The sequence below is a fragment of the Arachis hypogaea genome, chromosome 1 (assembly GCF_003086295.3).
Source record: "Arachis hypogaea cultivar Tifrunner chromosome 1, arahy.Tifrunner.gnm2.J5K5, whole genome shotgun sequence".
Classification (NCBI taxonomy): Eukaryota; Viridiplantae; Streptophyta; class Magnoliopsida; order Fabales; family Fabaceae; genus Arachis; species Arachis hypogaea.
Genome location: NC_092036.1, coordinates 3,959,463 through 3,974,113, shown reverse-complemented (window position 1 = coordinate 3,974,113; position 14,651 = coordinate 3,959,463). Strand labels below are relative to the sequence as shown.

At 32.6% G+C, this 14,651-nt stretch overlaps 1 protein-coding gene across 2 annotated transcripts; it reads right to left on the bottom strand.

Annotated features, from left to right (window-relative positions):
• Window positions 1-1,015: 1,015 nt before the first annotated feature.
• Window positions 1,016-11,482, bottom strand: LOC112791112 (NAD-dependent protein deacetylase SRT1). 2 transcript variants are annotated; one of them, XM_025833847.3, is made up of 14 exons: window positions 11,081-11,482; window positions 9,616-9,645; window positions 9,414-9,506; window positions 8,922-9,041; window positions 8,698-8,798; window positions 7,850-7,958; window positions 7,044-7,123; window positions 6,289-6,367; window positions 5,494-5,547; window positions 4,273-4,369; window positions 3,693-3,775; window positions 2,111-2,178; window positions 1,691-1,863; window positions 1,016-1,540 (listed from the first exon to the last, which is right to left on the bottom strand). In XM_025833847.3, exons 1-14 carry the CDS (start codon window positions 11,177-11,179, stop codon window positions 1,512-1,514), a joined length of 1,215 nt encoding a protein of 404 aa, XP_025689632.1. In that variant the 5' UTR covers window positions 11,180-11,482; the 3' UTR covers window positions 1,016-1,511. The 2 variants fall into 2 exon arrangements, with proteins under 2 accessions (XP_025689632.1, XP_025689621.1); XM_025833836.3 differs by having other exon boundaries at window positions 1,761-1,863; window positions 11,081-11,456.
• Window positions 11,483-14,651: the final 3,169 nt, after the last annotated feature.

The window sequence follows — 14,651 nt, the reverse complement described above, 5'->3', positions numbered from 1 at the left end:
GTGCATGCTAGGGAGAGGTATACACACCCTTATAAGACATGCTTGTTCCCCTCTCCAACCGATGTGGGCCTTACACAATATTGTAGAATGTATAGTAAAAATTAGATATTGTGAATGAGTGGAAGAAAATATAAGATTTCCATGCCTGTGATGGTTTATTTTATGGTGGATACTACCATAAAAATTTTATTATTGTCTTCATATAAAAATGCTTCTTTTTTATCATTAGATGATAAATTATATGATTTGATTTTGATGTATTACAAAAGTGTTTTTTTTTTTTTAAAGTGTGGCTAAACAAACAAAGTAAATTTTTAACATAAGAATCTTCATAAGAAGATGTTTTTAGCATCTTTATTTGAGTAAGTGCCTTATTTTATTGCGTATGAGTGAAATATGTTAATTTATTACACCACTTTCTGAAATAGAACTTTGTCAGCGTGAGACAAAATGGTCTGAGAGTCAAAATATGCAACATAGTAGAAACTCTTGGCCACCAAGAAGAATGAGCTCTTAATGCCATCTTGGGATTTTGGAGCACTACTTGCACACACTCTTGCATTTCTGGTGTAGTAGTGGTTGCATTTCTGGTGTAGTAGTGGTTATAGGCTTATAGCAGTATTCGGGTCACTTTGGTAATTTCTGAGCTATGGCAGACTTTGTTAGTGGCTTTGAGCTATTTTAATTCCTATAATTTAAAAAGCCAGTCTTTTAAAATCATATTTTCAGTTTATACGATTTCCCAATGGCATGAATTAAAATACTTTCGCATTGCTAAATGAAAATCCTGAAAAAAAAAATGAAAAGTATGATAGTAAATCAAATATCACCAATTTGAACATATCTTTTATTACTCAGATCTACAACCTTTAAGGTTGCTCTCATACGTTACTCAATGCACAAATAAATAAAATCGGGATAACACTAACAAATAAAATTAGAAATCAGCACATCACACATTTTTGCAAATTCAAAGACTAGACTTCAAATTTCGGAAACTAAAGTGATTCCCATATTCAATGTCAGATGCTAAGGTAAATATTTACTATTATAACGGCACCAGTACCCACTATAGTTAGTATCAATAAACCATTTTCAGTTAATCATATGCACCATTTGGGAAGACTGAGTGTAACATATCTAACAAAATTCACCCAGTCTCTTACAATTTCTCATTCCTGTCAGTTCTATTTTTTTATACCATACATACAATAAAATCTACATCTAAACCCTAGTATTACTATGATCTTGATTTACATTTGGACACTTTTGAACGCTTCCCAGATGATCCTGTACCATTGAAGCTTGGTTTTCTTCTTTTAAGATCACCGTTACTTCGAGAATCAGGGGATGATTTGCTTGTTTTGCTGTGGTGAACAAGATTGGTTACAATGGCATATGTGGTGACATCACCCCTTGGTGTCAAGATGGTCTTTCTCTCAATAACATCATTCTGACCACATTTTGATTCAATAACTGCCTTCTCTCTTAGCTTTTGGAATATGAAATCCTTATCGAAGTTGAAGCAGTCGGTTGAACCCTGAAAAGATTAATAGTTTAGGTTTAGACCACACTTCTCAATACGCAGGCGTGGAAAAATGGTTTTCTTTTGGATTAAAAACATAGGCATCAGACATAACAAGGAATAAAAGAATGAACATGGTACCCCCAATTTTCTTTCAGATCATACCAAAGTGACGGCGGGAGTTTTCGAATAAGAAATGGTATTTGCCATGAAAATGAGAGAGAAAAAACTTCACCTTGAAATCAACTGGAACATCAATTTCAAGGGACGAGCAGCCACAGCCATCACCGAAATTGAGTTTCAGAACCATTTCAAATGCTTTGTTATATGCTGTTCGCCTGTAAAATCAAGTCACCCATATGTGATAAGAAGGTGCAGGCCATGACATCTATTTTGAGTATCAAAACTTATTGGAACAGAATTATTTCCATTCCATATTCCATAATTTTTAACAAAGTTTCACAATACTCCCAAATCAATTTTTAATCTCATCTAGTGTCTAAGGAGCAGTGAAGTGAGTAAAATTCATAAGAAGAAAGAATATATATATATATATATATATATATAATAAAAGTGTTATAAAACCTTTTAAGCCGAAACGGTTGCCTGTCAAGAATGGCTGCTTTGTAATCTTCCTTGTCTAAGAAGGATACCTGCAGAACAAGATAGGTATGCTGGTCAATTTCTGGCCTAGTGATGATTTTTTTAAACTTACATTCATGATAAGATTAGAATGGTTAATGGAATGCATTACACCAGCAGCCAGTAGGATAGGCAACAAGAAAGGGCTGCTCTTGCCCTAATTACATTGGAAAACTAGGAGGATTTATCGTCATTGTTAGGTTTACCAACAGAAAATATTTTGACTGGGAACAGGGATCAGAGAAAGGAAAGAGAAGAAGATATCAGGGGAGACTAAAAAGAAGAATCTTAATATCATGGAAGATCAAGAGGGAAAAGGGAGAAAAAGGAAGCATTTTCAATTTTTAAAAGTCCAGCTATAAAACTCTACTATCCCTAAGTAGACAAAGCCAGCTCAATAAGCAATCAAACCTAAATTATTCATGGTTAGAGAAAAAGTACTTAATAACCGGAAGCAAGAAAAAATCTAAACTACAACAATACAGAGTTGGCCATATAGATCAAAGAAAGTAATCTGTCTTGTAAATTATATAGACAAATAAATTAAATCCAAATGCTTCTCAGTTCTTAATGATATCTATTTGTGTTTCTGTCTACGCTGCCTCTGATTTAGGCCACTGCAGGAAGAGGCATAGGGGGGTTGAAGACCCAACAGTAATTAAATAAAAAGACTTTGGAGAAGATTACTTAAGGTAGAGGAAAATAGAGAATAGTTAGTTGGTGTGGTTGAGCACTGTAACAGTTGAGAGTAGAGAAGCTTTAACTCTTCCTCATTGTATCCTACAGATTCTATACAAATTACCCCCCCAATTGCTGGAGTTCCTAAGCACACTGCTGGGAATTCCCAATTTGATACACTAAATTTTATCTCTATTTCCTATTGCCAACATCACTTCTACCAGCTACACTCATCGAATCGTATTCTCCTCGTGTGACTATAGGTCATCTTCTCACATGATTGAACCATCTTTCCTAAATAAGTGCCACCTCAAGTTTCTTTCTATTGCAATGCCTTTTTTGTTTTGGTAGATCCACAGATATCATCCTGCTGGAGAGAATCCTATTCAAGCATTTGAGATCCCATAGAGAGGCATGAATCTTTCAACACCGGTTACTCGGAACTCAAGACTCAAACCCAAGACCGTTCATTAAGGAGGAGTATCTGCCACTCCAACTCACCATGTCTAGGTCTTTGCAATGCCTTTCAATACTATTGTATTTAACGTATACAGACTTCAGTCATCTGATGCAATATTCTCATCTATTACAACATTCAACTTATTCCCATAGCATTTTATTGCCTAATAATCAATGTTTTGTAGTTTTAAATACTACAAGAGAACAGTGTAAAACTTAAGTGCATATATACCATTGTAAGCTATACAGAAAAACCCTTAATTCAATATCAATATTCTCAACTCAATAGTCATATTTTATTCCCATAAAATTGACAGCCAGTCTAGCAAACATGAAATGTGGACCATAAATAAATTAAATGAGAAACAGACTAAACATGTGAACTCACCTCAACAGATCTGATGAAAGGCAATGTTGCTTTCTGTCCATGAGCACTTGCAACTTGGAGAGTCCAGTTCACATATCTTTTATCTGATATCCATATGAATGAATTATGTCAGAGATATGAACCAACGTGTAATGTATGCAACGCTAGACAGTAAATCCATCATCTTGGTAAACTGTTTGTACCATAGATAAGACTTAGAATTGAGATTATAAGGGAACAAGTTTTTACGGATGCTAATGAGATAAAACAAATATAAGGAATAGCAAAATCATTGATTTTATTCAGTAATTAAGGAGCTTCATCCAGTTAATTTGATATAAATAAAATCTTAGATCACTATATCTAAGTTTGTAAGAAATTATACTAATTGTTGACTACAAATGCATCCAAACTTCCTTGGCCATTCATGATATGAAAAAAATTTGAACCAACTAAAATGCTAGTCAGGTAGGCCATTTAAGAATTGGGTCATGTCTTCCATTTTGATCATTTAAATATCTAGTGAAAAATGTGTGTGTGTGTCTCTGTGCACTCATAAGCTAAATGGACTCGATATAATTACAAACTAAATGCTGGTTACCAAGGCTCAAACCCTGCATTATGATAATCTGGAAAAGATCAATCCTTATAAAAGGAGGAATCTGCAGGTTAAGTTGGTCCATGACACCTGCAATTACCTGGCACCAATGTAAATTAATTCTTATCAAAATGTATATCGGCATATCTGTATTCCTCATGGCAGGAGAAGAAAATTCAAGCCAGACTTATTTGCTTCAGATTGAACTGATATTAACATCTGGATAAGAACGTATAAGAAAATAAGAAATTTCATGAAACAGAAATGAATTCACACTTTAACAATGTCATAAACTTTTAAGAGACAGGTCAGGAAGGAAATTATCTAAGTAGTCAAAGCTTGTTTATTTTATTGATAACTTTAGAAAACATTATTTATTTACTTTAATTTATCTCAAATGCTACTAATGGAGCCATCCTTACCTAATTTGTGGTTTTTGACAATATTCATACAGGAAACAAATATCATGGTATTATCATAGAGGAGTTTCATATTACGACAATAGTAAGATCTACAAAGCATATCATTTACATGCTCTCTCGAATTTGATTCCTCTATAATGAGTCCTCACTCCTCACTTTGGAAAGAAGAGTAAGGTCTCAATCCCACACAAGAAAATCAAGGGAGAGGGTTAAATTGGGGTTTATTATGCATATGCAAGTAATATCAGCAACTCAATTTGACAATTGTTGAGAAATCTTTTTATGTTGACATCTAAAGGGAACACTGTCCCTAGCAGAACTAAATTCAATTCTTTAATATCATACCAAATCCATTATATCTAATTAAAAATAAAACCTAATCCAAAAGCTTTTCTTGCATTATGCCCCAAAGATCACCTCAAATATCATAGTATAATAACTGTACCAAGGATAATATTAACATAAAATATTTATACGATTGCATAATTGTTTATTATAACATCAATTCTTAGTTTAGAACCAGAAATTTATCGAGGAATAGAGGATAATGAGAAAGCAGTTTATATATCATCCAATAATAGAGAAGACTGGGCATGAACAAGATATTCAACTTCTTTTGTAACCCTTTCATCCCCCAGCTACACATCCTTATCTCTGTAATTGACTAGGTTAGTGCTTTTTCACAACATTTGCATCAGCATAAATTTTTAATGCAGAAAGCTTTGCAGGTAAGTAATGACTATAAATAGAGAGAGAAGGAAAACAACATCCGTAATCAAAGGGCAGAGGCTCAGATCAATACCTTATCTACAAAACCATGAATGACTAAAGCAGCTTTTTTGTCCTTCGGAGTTTTCTGCGAGTCCAAACATCTATAGTTAGATATTTACATTAATGAGAATGCATAGGCATAACAGCAATAATAAACTGAAACTTGAAACTTAAAAGCCAGACAACAAAATTAGAGAGGGACTTAAGAAATTGGCTATATAACTACATAAGACTATAAATCTATAATACTGCCTATGAGAAATTCCAATATTGTAAACACATTAAAGATATTCAAATGTATTATAGCATATGTTGGCCAAAGTCAGTTTTGGATTTGTCTAAATGATATCAATTTAAATCACTCCCTTGATCACCTTTACTGCTTTACATGCAAAGATGATCAAGGCAACCAAGACTTACTGTTATAATAATACTAGTTAGTGCTGTAAGAGCATGCAAAGCAATAAATAACGGTCAGAAGGACTCACATCTAAAAAACAAGAAAGCAAAACTGAAAATAACTAGCCAAAATATTTTTAAATTTTAACTGCATGGCAAGACTAAACTAAAACTACAGAACTTATGTGTTTTACCCATAAAATTTTCCATTGTTAATCGAATTAATTGACCTCAAATAGGATCTATATTCCTTTTAGTAAAAGCAGCAAGTGTACCATTTTTCCTTTACCTAGTAAGTAGAGAATAAGAGGCCTAAACCTCTAACAACAGCAAAGATAACTTCATTTTATAAGTTGGGAAGCAGGTTTACCCTGAATACCTGATATGATTAACATACGGAAGCTGGCTAGAAGAAAATAAGATATACCTGAAGATTTACAATAACAACTTTACCCCCACCACGTATTGCTTTCAAAGGCAAGTTGCATGCAGGAGTTATTTGCAGACTGCATGGAGATTTTTAGCCACATTATTGCAATAAAAAAAATTGAAAATCAAGAAAATAATTTAATGACATGGAAATGAAAATGCATGGCTCATGTATTCACTTCAACATGGAGTATACGTGAAGCTTCATGTTCTTGGTTGAATGTATGTCTACTGTAATACGCTGTTTATATCCATATCCTTGGCTATTAAGTGATGATAAGTTGCATTTTTCTTCTTCGCAATTCCATTTATGTTGCAAAAATTTAGTTTCCCTCCAGAATATCAAGATGCAAATAGAACCCGTAACTAGAGATGGTTCAATTACTAGGATACTCCACTACTCTGCTCTCAAGGTCAAGCACTGTTAGTTTAAATGAAACTAATCTATTTTTGCATATCAATTTCGCTCTCCATTCTACCAAAAGAAGCTGGTTTATGAAAACCACAAGGGATTACCCAAGCAGTCAAGCTTTTCTCACGAAACTGTTAAAGTCAATTTTATTTGGATCTGTTTAAAATGAAGGCTGATTCTCCACAACCCAAAACAATTAAACTTGTACAAGTGTGAACCAATTGGTAGGTGGGGACTAAGATAGAAGTCATTGGAATCAATAACTAATAAAAAAAAAGCTAGAACATAAAGTAAATGAAAACAAAAGTGTAACAGGAATAAATCATAAATCCTGTTACTACCTTGTCCCCAAGCACAACACTATATCTGCCTGTTTGCAGTGCTTCTCTGCAGGATCCATTTCCTTTGGAGGCAATGCATCCTTTATACACAAGGAGATAGAGACATACTTAGAGTTAAGAAAAAGCAGGCATATATGTTAGACAAACAAAAAACAAATGTTCGTTAACATGTCCTTAATTATACACCATGGCACAGTAGTTTTCAGAAACATTAACAGCTAAAATCAATTAGTAGTCAGTGTCATGTTAGGTTAGCTTGGTGACGGACAATTTTGCCCAATAGACAACTTTCAGCAGTTCCTAATATAACACTGCTACTTTTTCAGTTCTTAGTGAGAGTAAGTGTGACTGCATGTAGTTGTAGCGTGTTACTTGTTTTTATAGTACTGAGTCTGCATCAATGTAAAAGAAGACTAGCAAGCTCAGGAAAGCAACAATGACCATTATCTATTGCGTGCAAAAAATGTACATGGTAGCCATGGTGTGCATGTATAGGCAAAAGTAACAAGAAATCAAGAAACCAAATAATGGATGTTGTTGTCTACAATTCAATATTTGAAGGAAAAAGAAGTCATTATTATCAAAAAGCACAATCGCGAGGGAAAAAAATTCTGCAGCTAAAACACCCATGAAAAGGTAGCAACCAAACTTGACATCTGCAAAACTGCAATTCTGATAACAAATTATTGACTCGATATCATATTTTAATACCAAAGAAAACACAAGATTCACTAGACGACAACCATAATATATCATATTAGTTAAACTTCAATCAAATTGCCATCAAGTAAATTAACATTATCTACCTCCCAGTCAAGGACTGTATCCCTGAGTCTTCCTCCACATTTTTCATCTGAACACCGTCGTGATGTCTCCTTTAAACCAATAGTTTCTACCTCAAAGTCACGAAAGTACCTTCAGAGGTTTAAATCATATGATTAGATTATGATAATTTAAAACCATATCTTTAAAAACAAGGATTTGTAGTTGACTGATATAAACCCCCCAAAAAGCAAACCAAGAAGAAAACCATAATTAAAAACATTCACTTGGTGGTTATGCTGCTTCTGCATAACAGGAGCAAGCTGAAAATTCTTTATAAGAAATGAGTTCATTTGAACAAAGTTGAATATTGAAAAAAAGAAGGCATAACTGAAATAACTAAAATAACAAAAACTGGCAATGACTAAATCAGCGGTGACTTAATGCAGAAAAATCAGGACAATTCTAAATAGAAAATTTCCCAAAGTCAATACAGGATGGAAAAGATTAAATATTAGAAATTACAATAGGGCTTTAATTTAAGAGAAAAGAGTTCTTCTTGGTGCTTGCAGCTTGTTCTACTCATACTTGCTGCCATACTGTAAATATTCGTACCTTCATAGAAGATATATGATTGGTCGGAAATTGATCCTCAATTTTTTTATCGCAATTGATCTTTTAAAGTGCGATCTCACCCCATACAAGACATTTCTTTCACATGTTTTTCCTTGATCTCCCTTAAGTCTCATATGGTGTGAGATCATACTTTAAAGATCAATGGAGCAAAAAAATTGAGAAGCTCCATTATGATGATTGGTCATGCTAGACTAATCAACTCCCCCAAAATGACAGCCCATGCAAAAGTAGGGAGCAAAGGGAAGTTAGATCTTACTCAACCCCGCAAGAAGGACATGTTTCCATGAAAGAATTCCCATGCAACTCAGCTAGTTTCTCCCTTGGTATTCCAGATCGAAGATGGAGACCATCAACATTCTATCATAAGAAAATAAAATATCAGAAGGCACCCAATAAAAAACAAAAGCGGAAAAAGTGAACATTTTTTTGCATGTCTAGAGGAAGAAAGTGTATACATAATATCAAAAACAATGACTCTACCTGACTGATAACAAACTTTAAAATACCAGCCTTTTCTAGTTCAACTAGAGCCATATGAGTCAAACTTGGCATCGCTCGATGAAATGGCAGTGATGCTTCAGGCAAGGCTTTACCTTCACGCTGTAATGACATAGAAAATAGGGATAAGAACCCGACATGAAGTCAAATCCCACAATTAAACCAGATAGCAAAGACTATGAAAGAATGTGCATTGCAAATGATAGCAGCATCTGACTTAATTTTTAATAGCTTTGTCCGACAATATCAATTATCACAGTACTTTATGACTCTTCAGTAGAGAAACCTACATTTAACATAAAATTTTGGGTTTGATTTCAATTCAACAAGATATAGTGTAGGAGACATGTTTCCCTTTGGAAATCTCACGTTCAAAACGAATCCAAGTAACTAGGCTAGGAATTAGGATAAATCATGGGAATAAAAACTTAATTTCATCAGAGAATAAGCATTTGCAAGATTCAAAATCATCACCTGAAGCGTCCAAATTCCCTTAGGACCTCTAAAATCGGGTATACCACAAGAAGTTGATATTCCTGCACCCGTAAAGACCACCAAGTGTTTACTCTGCAAGTAGAAAAATGAATATCAAGTTAAAAAAGCATATCACATAAATATAAAAAGATAAAGAGGAAAATATTTTATGTAAACATTAACAAGTAGCTCCAATTGATACCTTTTTAATCATGATGGCAAGTCGCTCTATCTGCAATGAAAGCAAAGTCAGCATATGAAGGATTAATTCTGGCCTTGGGAGGTAAATAGATAATGAAGGAAACGTATCTACTATTTACAATATAATGAAGGAAACTTCTCTCTAGGAAATAAATGGCCGTATTGTATTCTTAGACAATAACAACTAAGCTTTATTGCACTAGATGAATTTGGTTATGGTAGCTAAGACAAGACAAGAAAAATGGATAGAATCATGGAAAATGTCGACATAAATCATGAGAGATGATTGAAGAAAGAGCATGTATGATTCAACCAAATCTCAATTCCCAAAGAAAAGAATCCAATATTGAATAATTATAACAAAAAGAAAAATGGCTCCATATCTGCATAAGCAATTTACTGCACTCTGCACACATACATATGGAGAAACCTAAGCAAATGCCACTAAAAGCCTCAACAAAACTAAATACTACCAATTATAACAAGGCTAGCCACAATTGTCCGTATATTGACAATTTTAAGTTTTAACCTATTCAAACAAATATGCATGTTCAATTACACCTATGCCAATAGCATTAAAAGCGACCCAAAATTGAATTATAACTTGTGATGCATAATATCTCTAGATCCTTAATGAATTACACCTAGCTAATGAATTTTTTATGTCAATTATGTTTGAATCAACAAACCCAATCACCATTTATGCATAATATCTCTAGATCCTTAATCAGGTGCTATTTCTAAAATATAGATAACCATACTAAAGAAAAACTAAATGCCATTGGTTCCTAAGATCCAAAAGTTATGAAAACAACCCTAGCATCCACCATGCCATGGTTGTTTAATAGTACCATTGATACAATCACACAAATAATATCCTTAAGGACAATGTATTTTATGTGAAATTTAAAATCATAATTTGTGATTTAAAACTAGTCAAACCAACTCATAGCGCACTTTGAAAAGGATCAACTGAGCCCTAAGTCCTTCGTAATGATAATCATAGAGCATAATTGAAGATATCAGCAATTTTACGTAAGGCAACACAAAAAAAACAACCACTATCTCTAGCATATTAACCAACGTCTAGCAGAAACTCTTCTAAATTGAGGTGAAAACCTAATCAACATTTCAATTATCAATGTTCCAAAGCATCATTAACTAAAATTCAAAACCATTCCAATAAGACAAAAAGCTCATTGATTCCAATGTATTTCTCGTCATCCTAATCCAGCTCAGCACATATCATAACATGCATGCTGATTATGGGGGAAATTCAGCCTAACCATTAAAACACATGTAAAGATCAACAAGAAAGCTTAATCTTGCAGCATTTCTCGGAGAAAGATCATCCACAAAATGTTTCGTTGCTGAAGAAACAACAAAAGGTTAAGCAACAAGAAACACAAAAACATGGGAGAAAAATAAACAAGTAGAAGGTGAATGGAGAGAGAAAGGAGACGCACTTTTTCTCTCAAAAGGTGAGAAGCATCGAAATACTCAACCATTCCAACGTTGCCGACATCTTCTATGTAGGAAAGCTTCTCTGCGTACCCAAGAGACATGTTGATTGGTGATGACTCAGAGACTGTTCTCAGCGATAGGAATGGCAATGAGTCAGAGCAGCAACTGAGAAACAAAGGCAGAGAGAGATCATCGAGACGGTGACGGTGACGGCGACGCGGGAGGAGGCAGAGACAAGGCAAGGAGAAGGAAAGGGCGGCAAGGCGAGGGTTGAGAGACGGAGAGTGGGGGAAGGGTGAGAAACGAGGGTTGAGAGACAGATATTGGAGAGTGAGATTTTGAGACTGTAGAATCAGGGTTGCAGGAAAAAAATTGCAAGGAAAGGATTGTTGTAATAAATAATTCTATTAATCTTTATAAATTTTTTAATGATCCTTTATATTATAATTAAATTTCTATTAATATACAAGTTATAAAGTGTAAATTTATTATTATACTCCTTCTTTATCATTTACATACAGAGGTGTTCGCTGTTAGAATATAATTATGATCAATTAAGATCAATTAGAATTATTTAGTATATTTAAATATTTAGTATAGAATATTACATTTTTATTATTACGATTCTCTCAACCCCTATAAATACCTTTTTATATTGTATCATTTCGAAATAATTTGAATAGACAATTTGATTATACTCAATAATACATAAATCCTTTTTTCAGTTTAGTCTCTCGTTTCTAACCTTGACAGTGCAATTTGGATCGGTGTTGAGTCAAAAACCTGTCTGATCTGAATATTAATTTGAGGAGTGCTACACATACAAGTCATTTTTGTTTACAAGTCTTACAAGTTGGGCCTAACACGTGCATTACAGAAGAAGAAGCAGAAGAAGAGGAAGAAGAAGAAGCGTGAATATAAATGACTTGTATGATTTGTATGGAAAAGCGTTCTCTCTTTGCCTTCGATCTCTTTTTTTCGATTTTCATGGTTTCTGAAATCAAGCTTTGAAATTGTTTTGAAGATGATGGAACTTCAGAAATACACCCAAACGATTACAAAAATACACCAAAACGATTATAGAAATACATCCAAAGGATTACAGAAATACACCCAAACAGTTATAGAAATACACCTAAAGGATTACAGAAATACACCCAATATAGGAAGAGACAGTATATTTCTTCTTGAAATCAATACACCCAAAGGATTATAAAAATACACCCAAAGAATTTAAGAAATACACTCAAAATTTGTTGAAGTACACCTTATGCATAATTCAGAACTCTTTCTCTTTTTCCTCCTCATCTTTTGCTACTGCTGCTTCTTCTTCAAAAACGATTTCAGAGCTTGATGTCAAAAAACAATGGAAACCAAGAATAACGAAGAAAGAAAATAAAGAGAAAAGCACGTAAATGAAGAAGAAGAACAGGAAGAAGAAGAAGAGTGTAGCAAGAAGAAGAAGGAGAAAGAGAAGGCAAGAAACGTACCTTGAATAATGTTTCTTCGTTTTTTCTGGTGATTTTGATGAAGGAGAAAGAGAAAACGAAAAGAGGAGAAGAAATTTCAATAAAAAAAAGAGGGAGGAAGAGAAGAAAAAGAGACACAGAGAAAGAAGAAGAAGAAGAGGAAGAGGAAGAGGAAGAGGAAGCACGGAGAAAGAAGAAGAAGAAAAAGAGGCACAAAAAAACGTAAAACGGCGTGTTTATAAATGACTTGTATGACTTGTATGGAAAATCACTTGTACGTGGAGAATTACTCTATTAATTTTACTTGCAGTATGATTTGAATTGAATGATTTTTTAAAAAAATTCGATCCAATTTCAAGCAGTTTAGATTGGATTAGATTTATAATTTTGTAAATTAAAAAATTAAATATATATAACAAGTCCCAATATCAAATTTTAAATAACCAGTAATAACATAACAAGTCTTAATAATATCTTAAAAACCAACCACGATAACATAACAATAGAAATAAATAAATCACATTTTGAACATAAAATATTTATTAAATAATAATAATAATACATAAATAATTAATTATAGATATAATAATAAAATAATAACATTATAGCACATTGTGCGGTTTGGATTGGATTGGATCAGTTATGAAAAAGTAAATCCGAAATTCGATCCGATCCAGTGGTTTGTAAAAAAAATAAAATCAAATTAAATCCAATAATACGGTTTTAATCAATTTTCAGTTTAAATTAGATTGAATGAGCGGTTTGGTTTGGATCCGTTTGAATTTAAATACTTCTATTTACATATGATTTATACTCTCTTAAATTTATTTTTTCTTTACATTTTTTATCTTCTATATGCTTTTCAAATTGCATAGTTTAAAGTCACCTTCTTTTAAGAATTTCAAATTCGAGAAGGCTCAACAAAAAAAAAAATAATACCTATATTTCTGTGAGAAGATGAATATTATTCTTTTTTCTTCAACAATAACAAACTATAGTAGGAAGTATATTGTTTATAGCAGAATGTCAAAATGCAACTTCCTTCAATAGATTAATGATGATGAAGATACAAAGAATAATTAATCCAAACAAAAGAAAAAGAGAATTTGATGCTTTTGTGGAGATACGCACGTTCTTCGAAATTCTAATATGACAAGAAATTTAAATAGAAGATTTATTTCGTATCTTAATAAGAGATGTAAATTTTTTTAGTGGATTGATAAAAAAGAAGACAAGATTGATTCATATGCTTCTTTTCCATTCTTTTACGTAAATTACTTTCACAGTGGAGATCTCTTCAAAATAGTTCCACCTCAAAAAACCTTTTAAAAAATTGGCATGTAAGTGTCTCAAACATAACATATGTTCAATTGCGGACACCATTTTCTTTTCGGGGAGTGTTAGGTAAACAATGATCATTTTTAATAATATCAACAATTATCAATCAATAAAAATACATTACACTTTAATTTAATGCTATTAATTAAATTTAAGATTAATTTACTCTTTTAATTCTATTAATTCACATTATTCACGTATTGTTCAAAAATATTATTAGTTACTTATACTTTTTCTTTTCTTAAATACTTGAATAAATCCTAAAAAAAAAGAGTTTGATCAATATCAAACATAATATTAAGAGATAGTTACCACAATAATGCATTACTTACACATTTTATTGATCAAACATAATTTTTTTATGAAACAAAAAGCTCAACACAACAAAGCATAATATTAAAGAAAAAGTATTAAGAGAGTGTTATAGGACTAGCAAGTTTTGTGATTTGTAGTCATCAATTAACTATTATTAGTATTTTTAATGGTGTGAGATTATATCTAATTATGTAAGATTACTCATTTTTCTTTTACTAGTTAAGTGATGGCCAAATTTTAATAAAATTGGTGACCTCCTAAACTTTCTCAAAGTATTAGACAGATAAAATAAACTAATATCTAACCATCTTCGAAAATGCTATCAACAATCCAAAAGATCAAATATCACTCTACTCTTTATAATTTTTAATCGAACTGTTGACTACTTTTACAATACCTCTTAACACACTAGTACCTTTCCTTTCTTACAATATCATCTTGGTAATTCAAG

Coding starts and splice junctions, on each gene's coding strand:
- LOC112791112 (XM_025833836.3), bottom strand. CDS start 11,179: ATGTCTCTTGGGTACGCAGAGAAGCTTTCCTACATAGAAGATGTCGGC. Junction 9,646..11,080: donor CTCACCTTTTGAGAGAAAAA/GTGCGTCTCCTT, acceptor CTTTCATTGCAG/ATAGAGCGACTTGCCATCAT. Junction 5,548..6,288: donor TTGTTATTGTAAATCTTCAG/GTATATCTTATT, acceptor TTGGACTCGCAG/AAAACTCCGAAGGACAAAAA.